This window comes from Trachurus japonicus, chromosome 9 (assembly GCF_045865225.1).
Source record: "Trachurus japonicus isolate A0001 chromosome 9, Traja_1.0".
Classification (NCBI taxonomy): domain Eukaryota; kingdom Metazoa; phylum Chordata; class Actinopteri; order Carangiformes; family Carangidae; genus Trachurus; species Trachurus japonicus.
In genome coordinates, this window is record NC_140915.1 from 9300340 (window position 1) to 9315948 (window position 15609).

The following is a 15609-nucleotide window of genomic DNA, read 5'->3' on the forward strand; positions in this document are numbered from 1 at the left end:
TCATCACCCTACAGTCAACATACAAGGCACATGTGCAGCAACAGCTTTTTAGATTTAGATTGATTTGCTCTTCATTAGTTGTATTTTAATTGTTTTCTTAGATGCGTTAGTTTCTCATAACCTGCCGTCAACAGCAGCTGTTGGTGTCACTGAAACGAGGGCGCCATCAAGTCAACATTTGGTCAGCTCCTTCAAATACCTAGGCACCGTGTGTGACGACCAACTTAAATGGGATGTAAACACTGAAGCGTAGGTCAAACGTGGACAGCAGAGGATTCATCTCCTTCAGATGTTTTTTTTTATTTTTTCAGTCAGTCCAGTGATTGTGTGATGTTTTTAGCAGTCCTTCATTTAAAGCCTTCTAACTTATTCTTTTATCTGTTGGTTTAACAACCTGTCACTCAAGGACAGGAACAGTCTTAACAGTGTTGGGAAAACCTGCTCCAAGATTAAACAGAGATTTAGCTTCTCTGTGGGAGCAACAGGTCGTGAGAAAGTCACAGTATTTTTTAGTATATTTTAGCAAATGAATTTTCACTGTTGCCTTCAGGGCCTCGTTATGCCCAGCCAGCTTGTCAAAGTAAATGTTGGTCCAAATCCTTTATCCTTTCTGCTGTCCGACTGTTAAGCATTACCATGTGAATTCAATCTGAGTCTGTACGGTACTCGTATTGTTTACTTTTTATGTATTTTATCATTATAGACATTGTACTTTTAATGAAGATGTTTATTGAAATGTGTACAGGTAACTTTTATTGGAGGGACAGGGTCTTTATGTGGTTTGTTGTTAATCTCCTCAAACATTTTGACTTACTTGACATTTTTTATGTTTTATTTTATGTATTGATGTAAACAAAAGCTCCGGTTTTGTATTGAAATTGACTCAGGATTTTAACAGGGACTGCTGCTATTCTGTTATGTGTTAGGAAATTGGCCAAATGAATATTACTCTTATTATTTTCATGTTTAACTTGATTATGTTGTGGTGAAGGAGCCCTGCATCTGTAATTATCGTTTTAAAATTCTTGATTTTGTCTTTCCTATGGTCAATAAATCCCATAAAGACCCACAGAGCCCGCTGTCGATCCACTGGTGAAGGTCTGACTGTCGATGGTACAAAAATGTCTCTTTGATAACTAGGCCTGTGTTGGAATCCAACATGGCGTCACTGTCTTCCCAATAAAGCTGCTTCCCACCTCAGAGGTGTTTCTGAGATATACATCTGAAGCTGGAAACAACTGGCTTTCATTGCTATTTTGGAATAATGAATAATGGGATTTTTTTTTTCTCAAAATAAAAGTCCTCTAATTGCACCTGGAAATACAAGAGCGAAATAATTCTCCATAACCATCAGCTTTTCTGTTTGTCAGGTAGCCTACATATGTTTACATTTTGTATACTCGTTTTGATTAGCCTCGGCATGTTAATGTAGTATATAAACGTGTATGTGTGTGTATTTTCTTTTCTCTGTTTAGAATAGGTTCATGGTTGTTGTTGTTGTTGTTAGAAAGTAGAATTAATGGACAAATTTTTTTATACTGTAATCAAAAAAGATCAACTGTGCGTGCGTGCCCCCTTCTGTGTCTATCTATCTATCTATCTATCTATCTATCTATCTATCTATCTATCTATCTATCTATCTATCTATCTATCTATCTATCTATCTATCTATCTATCTATCTATCTATCTATCTATCTATCTATCTATCTATCTCTATCTATGTTACTACTAGCCGCCTACTACTACTACTACTAATAATAATAATCAATTTAGATTGAATGAGGACTTATTCCTAAAAAAAAAAAAAACCTACAGTAGCCTACGTAGTGTATGAACTTCGACGTAGGCCTGATGCGTGTCACGCGGCCTGGATGAGTCATTTCAAAAGTGAAAGTAAAAAAGTTATCAGTAGCTACAACACAAAGGAGCTCTTAGCCTTTAGCTCGGTGTCGGGCAGAAAGGAACCAGACCATCAGAACTAAAACTTTTAACGATGGAGACGGAGAGTCTCTCCGTGACTCTGTGCTCAGGTTCAGACGGAGACAGGAGAGACACAGAGGAACAGGATCTTTGCGGGGGGAGAGATGGACACAGTTACCGGTAGCAGAAAAGGTAAAACCTCCAGGCCTTTTACATGTGTGATTGAGTTTACATCTTCTAACAGAAAAAAGACCCGTGAATGACCTATCTGGAGACTTATATTTATTATCTCAATTATATTATCTCACTTCCGCTCTTGCCCGGATTTCGATCTTATCTGACTTTGTTGTTCTTCTGTGTGTGTGCAGTACACGTGTGCATGCATGCATGCGTGTGTGTGTGTGTGTGTGTGTTGTACTAAGCTATTAAACTCTTGTTATTACCTACTATTAAAACATTAACCATTTTATACTGAATTCAAGCCGTGTAAGGTTATTGAAATTAATCAAGACTTTATTATTAGACTCTGCAGGTCCATATTAAAAAAATAAATAAAAACAATAGTAGAAATAGACAAACAATACATTAAATTAAATTAAACAAACACATTTTGCGGTCTATGGGATTGTTTTATTTTGAAAGGATCTGGGCGGATATTGATGTGTTGCCGTCATAATATTATCGTTAATGTCAATTTGGGGGTTGGGGGGGATGTTTACCTTGATATTACATTAAGACAGAGCTATCTATGGAAGCGATGGAGAGGGTCTTTTATCTTGAAAGAAAACGAAACAATGTTTTCGTGAGTTATTTACATCTATTTCAAGCTCGTTGTTATGTGATAATTTAACCGAGCTAATGTGAAGTTGCTGTTAGCAAACGTTAACTGTTAGCGCGAACAACCAACGGTCAGTTTGAATTTACTTTTGTGTGTCTTTTGTGTTTATTGCTTTCTGTAAACCCCCAAAGTTGGTTTAAAATGTTTTATATAACTCTGGGGGCTTGGTGAGTAACTTACTGTGTATTTATTTATTAAATCCTTGTTTAGCTGATACGTAAAATGCAAACCTTAGCCACGGAGATGGCAGCTCAAGTGTAACTGTTCTGAAGTTAGCTTGCATTCATTTGAAAGGGGCAAACTATTGCGCACTAGCTATTGCGCATTTTCTCTGGTGATGTACAAATGTATAAAATGATTTTAAAATAAATGAATTAGATATTTTATTGTGCTCTCTGTAATTAAATGATACCAAATGCAATTTATAACATCTAAAATTACATTGAAACGCTCCTACTACTGTAAGACTACTGTATGTTGAATTACTGTGTAGTGTTTAGGCAGTCCTGGAAAAAGGTTTATGCTACTGTAAATGATTTCAACAACTACTTAATATTATTTTAATCAACATTTTATTTCGAACATTTTGTCTTCTAGATCATTGAAGTTACAATATGGCTTGTGCATCACAGAGTGCCGTAGAGTACATCAGGCAGGCCGTACCCCAACTTGTGAGGGAACTGAAGAATCCCACTGTCATTTTACATAACCTGCAGGAGCTAAAGGTTTTTGGTGATGAAGAGGTCAAAGACATAGAGGCAGAGAAGACTGACTTTCAAAAAAACAGAGAAATACTGAACAGAGTCAAAAAGAAAGGAGAAGAAGCTTGTTACAAGTTACTGAAAATTATTGACTCGACGAGAAAGAGAACCGGAGGAAGACCACCCATCCCATCAGAGAGAAAGAGTGGAGGTCCTCCTGAGGATAAGACATTTGACCTGCACCACTGGATCAGCTGCTTTTCTTTTAATGAAGACCCAGAAACTACATCCAACTATTTACAAGGTATGCTGATTATGAGTTCTAATTAACATTTCATTATTTACCGCTGTTGTACTCATTGTGTTTGATTCACTTTTATCTATGTGCATATGTCCATCCACTGTTAATCAGTAGTGTGTAAAAAAACAAAACAACAAACTCACAGTACTGTACATTTCTTTATGTGCTATGTTGTCTTAGGTTCCAGGCCGTGCCACAGATATCAGACGAAGCTGAAGTCGAAAGCACGAAGAATATCAAATAAGTTTTGGACAGCAAACAAAAATCTCTTTGCAGGAAACAACAAGCCTGATCTGTCATACACGCCACTCGTATTAGACACAGAAGAAAATATTTCTCCATCTAAAATAAAGAAACTGAAGAGCAAGAAAAGTAAGATGAGTCGCCATAAAAAGCTGAAGACATACATCCCTGAGAAGAAAGCAGAAATCTCCCCCAGTGAACTTCTGAAATCAGATAAAAACATCGTCTTGGTTGGTAAGGCAGGGATTGGAAAGACGGCCGTCACACAGGAAATGTTGAAACTCTGGGCAGAAAGAGATGATGAGGTGCTGGACTACATGTTTTACTTTGACATGAGAGAAACACCCAAAGCCATGGAGGACACAAGCCTGGAGGAACTTCTTTTCACTTTGTTCAGTGAACCAGACGAGGACAAAGAAGAGGTTTTAAATGATATAAAGAAGAACTCTGACAATGTGACGATCATTTTTGATGGAGTCACAGATCTGTCTTCATCTGTGGTGAAGAGACTTGTACAGAAAGACAAACTACCTGAAGCAAAGATCATAATAACATGCAGACCAGATGATGAAGATGAAGAGATGTTTTCTGAAGACTCTGTCAGAGTAGAAGTGAAAGGCTTCAGTGAGCAGTCCATTAAAACATACTTAACCTCAACACTTGGTGAAGAACACAAGAAGGTCTTGGACAACTTGGAGCTGTTCTCTCTCTGTCACGTCCCAATGTATGCACTGATGGTGTCTGCCTGCTGTTCATCAGAAGACTCTCCACAGCCCTGCACTGTGACTGAAATATACATCAACATCGTTCGTTTTTGTCTTCAAAAGAACAGCAATAAACTAATAAAAACCAAGCATCTGGATCTCCACATCAGAGACACAGCGAGTGAAATCCTGTCTCTGGCTGAGGCTGCTTTTCATGCAACTGAAGGAAGAACTGTGAACTTGACAGATGTTCCCTGCACAGACAGCTGTGTCCTCTCCTTCCTGAGACAACTTGTTATCAGAGTCTGTCCCACTCAGACAAAAAACACATATGCATTTCTCCATTACACCATGCAGGAGTTTTTTGCTGCACTGTGGCTTTTCAAGCAGCCAGGTAAAATCAGGGAAGTTCTTCAGCAATGCCTGACCAAAGAGAAGAAACACATGAAGTATCTGATCCCTTTCATGTGCAGGTTGTTGAATAAGAAGGAACCGAGTTTGATGGAGTGTTTGATTCCAGCTGAGGAGCTCAAGAATACGTCTGACTGGTTCTTTAGAGAAATGATTACCACATTTCATCAAAGTCTGTGTGAGCCAGACAAGTCTGATGCTGAGGACAGTGGATATGATGTGGACATACTGTTCTTATATCAGTGCTTGTATGAGTCCCAGTGTCCTGAAGCATGCGTCTACCTTCTGGACAAACTGGACTACTGCCTGGACCTCAGTGGACTGAGTCTGGACCCGGACTCCTGCTGTGCTGTGGCCTATGTGGCCACTCAGTCCAAGGAGAATAAAATACAGCTGAACCTTGAGGACACCATGATATCAGAACCAGGACTGAGACGACTGTTTGGATGTCTTCAAAATGTCCAATGGTACGGGTGAGCATGAGCTCTGAGTGTCCAACAGCTGCTCAGGTCTCTACATTTCTACTTGTACAGGACATCCATTACTTTTTTAATGTTGTACTTTGCTCTTACAGTGTGTCCTTGCTCTAATTGTAGGTGTGACCTGCTGCTGTGGAAACTGATCCTTCTCAGTGAAGGGCAGTTGGACCATGTCATCTTACCTGTCCTTGCAGGGGATCAGCTGCACCTTCCAGTTGAGGGTACAAAGCAGCTGTTTCAAAGAGCGTTAAACGTCCTGCAGAAGGCTGAGACAAAGATTGGTGTCTGCTTCTACTGCGAGAAACCAGATCCTGTCTGTCACAGACTGTGTCTGTTCCTCTCAGAGGCTTTGCCCTACATTAGGACTCTCAGGTATGAGGTCTTTGTTTCTGTCTAATGATGATTACAAACATCTTAATTTTTATCACTGAATGAAAACACGAGTGTTAAATGAAAGAGTCAGATCGGTCAATAATGTGGCCCAGTCTGAACAGAGCCAAATCCCATGTGGACACTTGCTAAAAACAGTGTGGACAGTCAGCCCTAAAAATCTGATTTGAATCAGATTCGCCTGCAGTCTTATTGTCCTGTGATTCCTCTGGAGTCTTATGAAGGTAGTATGGATAAATAAGGAGATACTGGAGGAATCCATATCTAAACACCAATTCCACCAGATCAACCTTCTACATGTTGAGGGAAAGTTTTTCTTTAGTGTGGTTTCTCACAGGCTGGTGGGATACCTGCAGAGAAACCAGCTGATTGACACATTAATCCAGAAAGCAGGCATCTAAGGCTTCTCCAGTTGTTTAGAGCATGCTAGCACCTCTGGCATCAGATTCCAGTTGCCAAGATGGAAGAAACCAGCAAGAGGAAGCAGAACAGTGTGCAAAAGCTGTTACTCAGTCAAGGCAAGGGCAGTGGATGACTCGGGAAGGTGAGAAGAAGAGGAATATCTCCTGGGAGGAAAAATGGTAGATGGAGGCATTCAGAACAAGCTTAACCATCAAGGCTGCCTACAATGTCCTGCCATTTCCCAGAAACCTTAGCCAGTGGTATGGTGACAATTGGCCAATGGTCAAATTTTAACGCCGTTCCTCCTCCACCATCCAGCTGGCCGGCAACAACATTTGTCCGGGAGAGTGACGATCAAGCTAGTCTCACCACCTCAAGACCTGCCACTGGGCAGCTAGGTGTGCACTAGAAGCTGCTGGTAGATTTAAGGCAGAAGCTCTGCTTCCTACCTAAAATGGTGTCAACCAGCTTAAAGGGATAGTTCACCCTAGAATGATATTTCACTCATTATCTACTCACCCTCATGTTGACTAAGGGCTGGAAGAATTATCAGAGTCCACCGTCCCTTCTCTTGTTACAGGGGGTCTCGGCGTAGCAGTGAATTTCAATGCAACGGTTGCAAAGGGACACCGGAGCTCTTCGTAAAAAAACACACACAAAAAAACATCCAAATACCTCCATGATGCTCGTATGTAATGTCCGTCTTGTGCTGAAGCCCCAAATTGCGTAATTGTCCCGAAAAAAATTAAATAAGTCTATATTTTAAGCTTGTTTGTAGCGGAAGCTTCTCGTCTTCTTCTTCTTCTCCTCTTCCTGGTCCGTCCAAATATCGCGTGATTCGCAGTAACCGCACTGACGCCGGCGCAAATCACGCGATATTTGGAGAAGAAGAAGAAGACGAGAAGCTTCCGCTACAAACAAGCTTAAAATATAGACTTATTTAATTTTTTTCGGGACAATTACGCAATTTGGGGCTTCAGCACAAGACGGACATTACATACGAGCATCATGGAGGTATTTGGATGTTTTTTTGTGTGTGTTTTTTTACGAAGAGCTCCGGTGTCCCTTTGCAACCGTTGCATTGAAATTCACTGCTACGCCGAGACCCCCTGTAACTAAGAGAAGGGACGGTGGACTCTGATAATTCTTCCAGCCCTTAGTCAACATGAGGGTGAGTAGATAATGAGCGAAATATCATTCTAGGGTGAACTATCCCTTTAAGACCAGACCTGGGGCCTCATTTACAAAGACTTGTGTGGATTTCCCACTGAAACATGGCGAATGCTAAAGTAGAAAATAGCAGAAACTGTCATTTGCACACAAAAAAATCAGATGTATCAAAGTGTGCGTGTATGGATCCAAGCACTTTTTTGTACATCCCAATCAACATGTGCACATGTAGAAGTGCCAAACTCTTCCCTGTCCACGCCCCCATTTGCAAATCAATGTACATAGGGCCCTGTACAATCATGTTTGATATTTTGGTTTGAAAACATCTCACTTATTTATTTCTATTTCTGTTTTCTTGTGTTTGTGGTTTTAGTTTTGTGCCTCAGTCCTCAGATCCTTCTGGAGAGACCACTGTCTATGGGAATCTGATCTGTGCAGCAGCAGAGAGAGAGCATCAGACAGGAGAGAAGATACTGGAGATGTTAACATCAGTGTACAGATATGAAACGCTCCCTCTTAGTGACAGAGACATGAATGATTATTTTAAGAGGAGATATCAGTGTAGTTTCTTGCTGGATCTTTTCTCCCATGTGAAGGACCATGAGACTAAAACAGGTGTGAGAGTCCTTCCAGCATTACACTCAGTTCTCCAGTTAGCTCCTCCAGTCTGGACCATAAACCTCTCAGAGAGAAAGACCTCCATCCTCCTGGAAGTGCTGAAACTCCAACCAGAGAAGAAACCAGTGGAGCTGACATACTGGTCAGGTGAAGAGAGTGAAGTGAGGAGTTTGTTGCAGTGTTTGCCTTACATCTCACAGCTCAGGTAAATGTACTGTACTAAACATGACTTCAGTTTCCATGAGTGGAGCTGGTATTGATCTGTAAAGAGTTGAACAGAGTGATGGATGTTGTAAATGGAGGTCCAGTATTTCAGACTTTGGAGCTAATTGATTGATCAGTGGTTGGAGGATCCACCACTGTTGTCTGACACACCTGGTTCCTTCAACATGTAGTGAAGTTGGTCAGTAAAAGTGGTTGTTAGTTGAGGTTCAGGCTGATTGATGTGACTGTGTTTTGCTCATTAGCAGCTGTTTAGTGACTTTTAGCAGCTCCACTCCCTGTATGTCAGTGTTGTGTGTCTCTGTTTCTGATACTGACGTCTTCATTCAATGTTTCTTCTCTTCCAGTTTCTGTCACAGGTTTAAAGCCTCTGAGGAAGTCCAGTTGTTTGTGAATCTGTTCTGTGCAGCAGCAGAGAGAGAACATCAGACAGGAGAGAAGATACTGAAGACGTTAGCATCAGTGTGCAGATACAGATCATTCCCTCTGAGTGACAGAGACATGGATGCTGATGATATAAAATATCAGTGTACTTTCCTACTGGATCTTTTCTCCCATGTGAAGGACCATGAAACTAAAACAGGTCTGAGAGTCCTTCCAGCATTACACTCAGTTCTCCACTCAGTTCTCCAGTCAGCTCCTTCAGTCTGGATCATAAACCTCTCAGAGAGAAAGACCTCCATCCTCCCGGATGTGCTGAAACTCCAACCAGAGAAGAAACCAGTGTGGCTCACAGGCTGGTCAGGTGAAGAGAGTGAAGTGAGGAGTTTGCTGCAGTGGCTGCCTTATATCTCACAGCTCAGGTAAAAGAATTAATCTATTAGAAGATTGAACTTTTTTTATTTGCTTATTCTTTTTTGCTTTATTCAAATTAAACAACAGATCATGATGAAGTGACAGTAAACCAGTGTGAATCCTGATGATGTTTCACTACAACTTTATTGATCTGTAAAGAGTTGAACAGAGTGATGGATGTTGTAAATGGAGGTCCAGTATTTCAGGCTTTGGAGCTAATTGATTGATCAGTGATTGGAGGATCCACCACTGTTGTCTGACATTCCTGGTTCCTTCAACATGTAGTGAAGTTGGTCAGTAAAAGTGGTTGTTAGTTGAGTTTCAGGCTGATTGATGTGACTGTGTTTTGCTCATTAGCAGCTGTTTAGTGACTTTTAGCAGCTCCACTCCCTGTATGTCAGTGTTGTGTGTCTCTGTTTCTGATACTGACGTCTTCATTGAATGTTTTCTTCTCTTTCAGTTTCTCTAAAGAGTTTGACGTCTCTGATGGAGTCAAGTTGTTTGGGAATCTGTTCTGTGCAGCAGCAGAGAGAGAACATCAGACAGGAGAGAAGATACTGGAGACGTTAACATCAGTGTGCAGACACAGTTTATTCTTTCTGGATAAGAGATACATGCATTATGATTATACAGAATATCAGTGTTATTTGCTGCTGGATCTTTTCTCCCATGTGAAGGACCATGAGACTACAACAGGTCCGAGAGTCCTTCCAGCATTACACTCAGTTCTCCAGTCAGTTCTCCAGTCAGCTCCTTCAGTCTGGATCATAAACCTCTCAGAGAGAAAGACCTCCATCCTCCTGGAAGTGCTGAAACTCCAACCAGAGAAGAAACCAGTGGAGCTGACAGGCTGGTCAGGTGAAGAGAGTGAAGTGAGGAGTTTTCTGCAGTGGCTGCCTTATATGTCACAGCTCAGGTAACAGAATTAATCTATTAGAGCAGTGTTTCTCAAATGGGGGTACGTGAAGGCACTCCAGGGGGTACGTGAGATTTGAAATATACCGTATATATTAAAAAATATATAAATTCCAAAATCCATTAAAATAATTATATAACGGATATTTCAATAAAATATATGTCTAAATTCATGAACTAAATCTTATATTCAGTGGGCTACTTAATTAATTATTCTAAAAGAAAACAAGTCTCCCCCACACCAGATGGTTTAACCCAACCTGGCATTTGCCACATGGTATCGCCTGTCAATCAAACAACAGAGTTATGGTTGACGTGTAGCGGCAGCACTGCTGAAACACGGAGGGATAAGTGATAAAAAGGTGAAACCAGAGCCAGTAAAATCCCGACAGTATTCAGAAGAATTTGTGATGAAGGGATTTACGTCCACGAGTTGCAACCCACTCGAGCCATCGTGTTTTGTTTTTTTTTGCTTCTATGGGGAGAAATAAGCGAAGCAAACAGTGGCATGAAGCTAGCTCATCTCCAGCCGCATCTCAACACAAAACATGCACTTCATGTCGGTGAGCCTCCTGAATCCTGATGATGCTTCACTACAACTTTATTGATCTGTAAAGAGTTGAACTGAATGATGGATGTTGTAAATGGAGGTCCAGTATTTCAGGCTTTGGAGCTAATTGATTGATCAGTGATTGGAGGATCCACCACTGTTGTCTGACACTCCTGGTTCCTTCAACATGTAGTGAAGTTGGTCAGTAAAAGTGGTTGTTAGTTGAGTTTCAGGCTGATTGATGTGACTGTGTTTTGTCACTGTTTAGTGACTTTTAGCAGCTCCACTCCCTGTATGTCAGTGTTGTGTGTCTCTGTTTCTGATACTGACGTCTTCATTTAATGTTTTCTTCTCTTCCAGTTTCTCTAAAGAGTTTGACGTCTCTGATGGAGTCAAGTTGTTTGGGAATCTGTTCTGTGCAGCAGCAGAGAGAGAACATCAGACAGGAGAGAAGATACTGGAGACGTTAACATCAGTGTGCAGATACAGTTTATTCTTTCTGGATAAGAGATACATGCATTATGATTATACAGAACATCAGTGTGATTTGCTGCTGGATCTTTTCTCCCATGTGAAGGACCATGAGACTAAAACAGGTCTGAGAGTCCTTCCAGCATTACACTCAGTTCTCCAGTCAGTTCTCCAGTCAGCTCCTTCAGTCTGGATCATAAACCTCTCAGAGAGAAAGACCTCCATCCTCCTGGAAGTGCTGAAACTCCAACCAGAGAAGAAACCAGTGGAGTTGGCAGGCTGGTCAGGTGAAGAGAGTGAAGTGAGGAGTTTTCTGCAGTGGCTGCCTTATATCTCACAGCTCAGGTAACAGAATTAATCTATTAGAAGATTGAACTTTATTTATTTATTTATTTTTATTCTTTTTTGCTTTATTCAAATTAAACAACAGATCATGATGAAGTGACAGTAAACCAGTGTGAATCCTGATGATGCTTCACTACAACTTTATTGATCTGTAAAGAGTTGAACAGAGTGATGGATGTTGTAAATGGAGGTCCAGTATTTCAGGCTTTGGAGCTATTTGATTGATCAGTGATTGGAGGATCCACCACTGTTGTCTGACATTCCTGGTTCCTTCAACGTGTAGTGAAGTTGGTCAGTTAAAGTGGTTGCCTGCACCACATTCACTCAGTCAAGACTGTGAACTCGTGTGTGGTGACCGACAGTTTTTAAAAATCAGCGTGAGTGAAAATGGCAGAGGGAGAGCAGCGCTGTTTTTTCGACAATAAAGATAGAACAAGTTCTTTAGAATGGGAACGTGAGGAGAAAAACACATACAGGATTTACCTCAACATTATAAGACTGAGGTGTAGAGGCTGAAGTGTTTTTCCCACCGCCCAACCTGAATGAATGGACAATTAGAAAAAGAAAAAAAAAACCTCAGCTCATATACTTAAAACAACAGTTGCATATCCTGCACAACAACAATAACAGCAACATCCTTCTACAAATGAACAATCATCCTTCTATCAACATTTGTCACTTCATTCACCAAAGAAAATGTAATGAGTCATTGTTGGCTGGTGAGCTGGTTGGTTAACTCCTCAGACCTGTTGCAGGTTGTTGGCACAACAAAGAAAAATAGCCCTCCCACCGCCACGCTCCATACATAATCATGATTTCAATCTGAACCAAAATGATGGTGATTATGATTTTTTCCATATTTGAACAATCCTGCTGTGTTTTGCTCATTAGCAGCTGTTTAGTGACTTTTAGCAGCTCCACTCCCTGTATGTCAGTGTTGTGTGTCTCTGTTTCTGATACTGACGTCTTCATTCAATGTTTCTTCTCTTCCAGTTTCTATCCCTGGTATAATGTCTCTGATGAAGTCCAGTTGTTTGGGAATCTGTTCTGTGCAGCAGCAGAGAGAGAACATCAGACAGGAGAGAAGATACTGGAGACGTTAACATCAGTGTGCAGATACAGATCATTCCCTCTGAGGGACAGAGACATGGATGCTGATGATATAAAATATCAGTGTGATTTCCTGCTGGATCTTTTCTCCCATGTGAAGGACCATGAGACTAAAACAGGTCTGAGAGTCCTTCCAGCATTACACTCAGTTCTCCAGTCAGTTCTCCAGTCAGCTCCTTCAGTCTGGATCATAAACCTCTCAGAGAGAAAGACCTCCATCCTCCTGGAAGTGCTGAAACTCCAACCAGAGAAGAAACCAGTGTGGCTGACAGACTGGTCAGATGAAGAGAGTGAAGTGAGGAGTTTGCTGCAGTGGCTGCCTTATATCTCACAGCTCAGGTAAATGTACAGCACTAAACATGACTTGAGTTTCCATTAGTGGAGCTGTGTTCTTCATCTCCACCAGCTCACTGTTAGTTTGAAGGTGAAGTGTTGAACTGACCAGTCCACATTAAAAGCCGACTGATTGATCGGCTGCTGATCAGTCAGATGTTTTTTGGCATTTTTAATTTAATTGTCATCGGCCGATCGTGCTGCAAATTAAGCCGACAGGTTTGTCAGCTGGCAGCTACGTGTTGTAGTGTGGAACATGCAGGGAATACGTAGAAGGCTACCTGCCTGCTGGAGAATTTCTCTCCCTCCGAGGCGGCGTATGTGACGGATCAACTCATACGCAGCTGCCTTACCTTGTTCAGACACAGCATCAGATAATGATGGCAGGTGAAAACAGAGCGTTATCAAAGCGTAATAACGTTGTAGCCGACTAGAATTGATGCTGAACATGTTTATGAATGCAACAAGTCATTTGCATGTGAAGCAGAAACATGTGCAAGATGAAAAGTCTGGCTAAAACGTGCATGTTAACTTTTTACATTAAATGCACCTGTGGGTCCTACAGCTTCCATGACATCATGACATCATGGATTATGAATGTTTTTAGTTTCTGACTTGTGAATAATTTTTCAACGTACCGTATACATTATTCTTCATTTAAATTACACAAAGTGCACTGATTGGACTCCACTTCACCAAGCTCCATGTTTGTTGTTCACACAGGATGTTTAAACAGGAACAGATGAAAATGAATCATTATGATGGAGTGACAGTAAACCAGTGTGAATCCTGATGATGTTTCACTACAACTTTATTGATCTGTAAAGAGTTGAACAGAGTGATGGATGTTGTAAATGGAGGTCCAGTATTTCAGGCTTTGGAGCTAATTGATTGATCAGTGATTGGAGGATCCACCACTGTTGTCTGACATTCCTGGTTCCTTCAACATGTAGTGAAGTTGGTCAATAAATGTGGTTGTCTGCACCACATTCACTCAGTCAAGACTGTGAACTCGTGTGTGGTGACCGGTGGTTTTTAAAAATCAGCGTGAGTGAAAATGGCAGAGGGAGAGCAGCGCTGTTTTTTCGACAAGAAAGATAGAACAAGTTCTTTAGAATGGGAACGTGAGGAGAAAAACATACAGGATTTACCTCAACATTATAAGACTGAGGTGTAGAGGCCGAAGTGTTTTTCCCACCGCCCAACCTGAATGAATGGACAATTAGAAAAAGAAAAAAAACCCTCAGCTCATATACTTAAAACAACGGTTGCATATCCTGCACAACAACAATAACAGCAACATCCTTCTACAAATGAACAATCATCCTTCTATCAACATTTGTCACTTCATTCACCAAAGAAAATGTAATGAGTCATTGTTGGCTGGTGAGCTGGTTGGTTAACTCCTCAGACCTGTTGCAGGTTGTTGGCACAACAAAGAAAAATAGCCCTCCCACCGCCACGCTCCATACATAATCATAATTTAAAATTTGAACCAAAATGATGGTGATTTTGATTTTTTCCACATTTGAACAGTCCTGCTGTGTTTTGCTCATTAGCAGCTATTTGGTGACTTTTAGCAGCTCCACTCCCTGTATGTCAGTGTTGTGTGTCTCTGTTTGTGATACTGACGTCTTCATTCAATGTTTTCTTCTCTTCCAGTTTCTCTCCCAGGTTTAAAGAAGCTGATGAAGTCCAGTTGTTTGGGAATCTGATCTGTGCAGCAGCAGAGAGAGAACATCAGACAGGAGAGAAGATACTGGAGACGTTAACATCAGTGTGCAGATACAGATCATTCCCTCTGAGTGACAGAGACATGGATGATGATGATATAAAATATCAATGTGATTTCCTGCTGGATGTTTTCTCCCATGTGAAGGACCATGAGACTAAAACAGGTCTGAGAGTCCTTCCAGCATTACACTCAGTTCTCCAGTCAGTTCTCCAGTCAGCTCCTTCAGTCTGGATCATGAACCTCTCAGAGAGAAAGACCTCCATCCTCCTGGAAGTGCTGAAACTCCAACCAGAGAAGAAACCAGTGTGGCTGACAGGCTGGTCAGGTGAAGAGAAACCAGTGTGGCTGATATACTGGTCAGGTGAAGAGAGTGAAGTGAGGAGTTTTCTGCAGTGTCTGCCTTATATCTCACAGCTCAGGTAAATGTACAGTACTAAACATGACTTGAGTTTCCATTAGTGGAGCTGTGTTCTTCCATCTACACCAGCTCACTGTTAGTTTGAAGGTGAAGTGTTGAACTGACCAGTCCACATTAAACACCGACTGATTGATCAGTCTGGCGTTTTTTTGGCATTTTAAATTTAATCGTCATCGGCCGATCGTGCTGCAAATTAAGCCGACAGGTTTGTCAGCAGGCAGCTACGTGTTGTGGTGTGGAACATACAGGGAATACGTAGAAGGCTACCTGCCTGCTGGAGAATTTATCTCTCCCCGAGGCAGCGTACTGTATATGACGGATCAACTCATACGCAGCTGCCTTACCTTGTTCAGACACAGCATCAGATAATGATGGCAGGTGAAAACAGCAGTAAGTGACTCCTACTGCTGGGAAAACAACAGCAACAAGAGCAGTGGGGGAGAAGCTGCACAGCGACCGCACACACCGTTGCACGTCGCTCCAAGAGCCCGGTGCGTCCTGTCTGCAGAGGAGACACGGCCACTGAGAGGACTGAGT

General features: G+C 41.4%; 1 protein-coding gene across 1 annotated transcript in view; it reads left to right on the forward strand.

Moving 5' to 3' along the window:
* The first annotated feature begins 1925 nt into the window (after nucleotides 1-1925).
* LOC146980961 (uncharacterized) overlaps nucleotides 1926-15609 on the forward strand; it is a 30699-nt gene continuing 17015 nt past the window's right edge. Inside the window, exons 1-5 of the mRNA XM_085785880.1 lie at nucleotides 1926-2113; nucleotides 3357-3764; nucleotides 3942-5586; nucleotides 5716-5970; nucleotides 7934-8383. Of these exons, the coding sequence (XP_085642006.1) occupies nucleotides 3374-3764; nucleotides 3942-5586; nucleotides 5716-5970; nucleotides 7934-8383 (2741 nt within the window). The 5' untranslated portion in view covers nucleotides 1926-2113; nucleotides 3357-3373. The remainder of the gene's footprint in view (nucleotides 2114-3356; nucleotides 3765-3941; nucleotides 5587-5715; nucleotides 5971-7933; nucleotides 8384-15609) is intronic.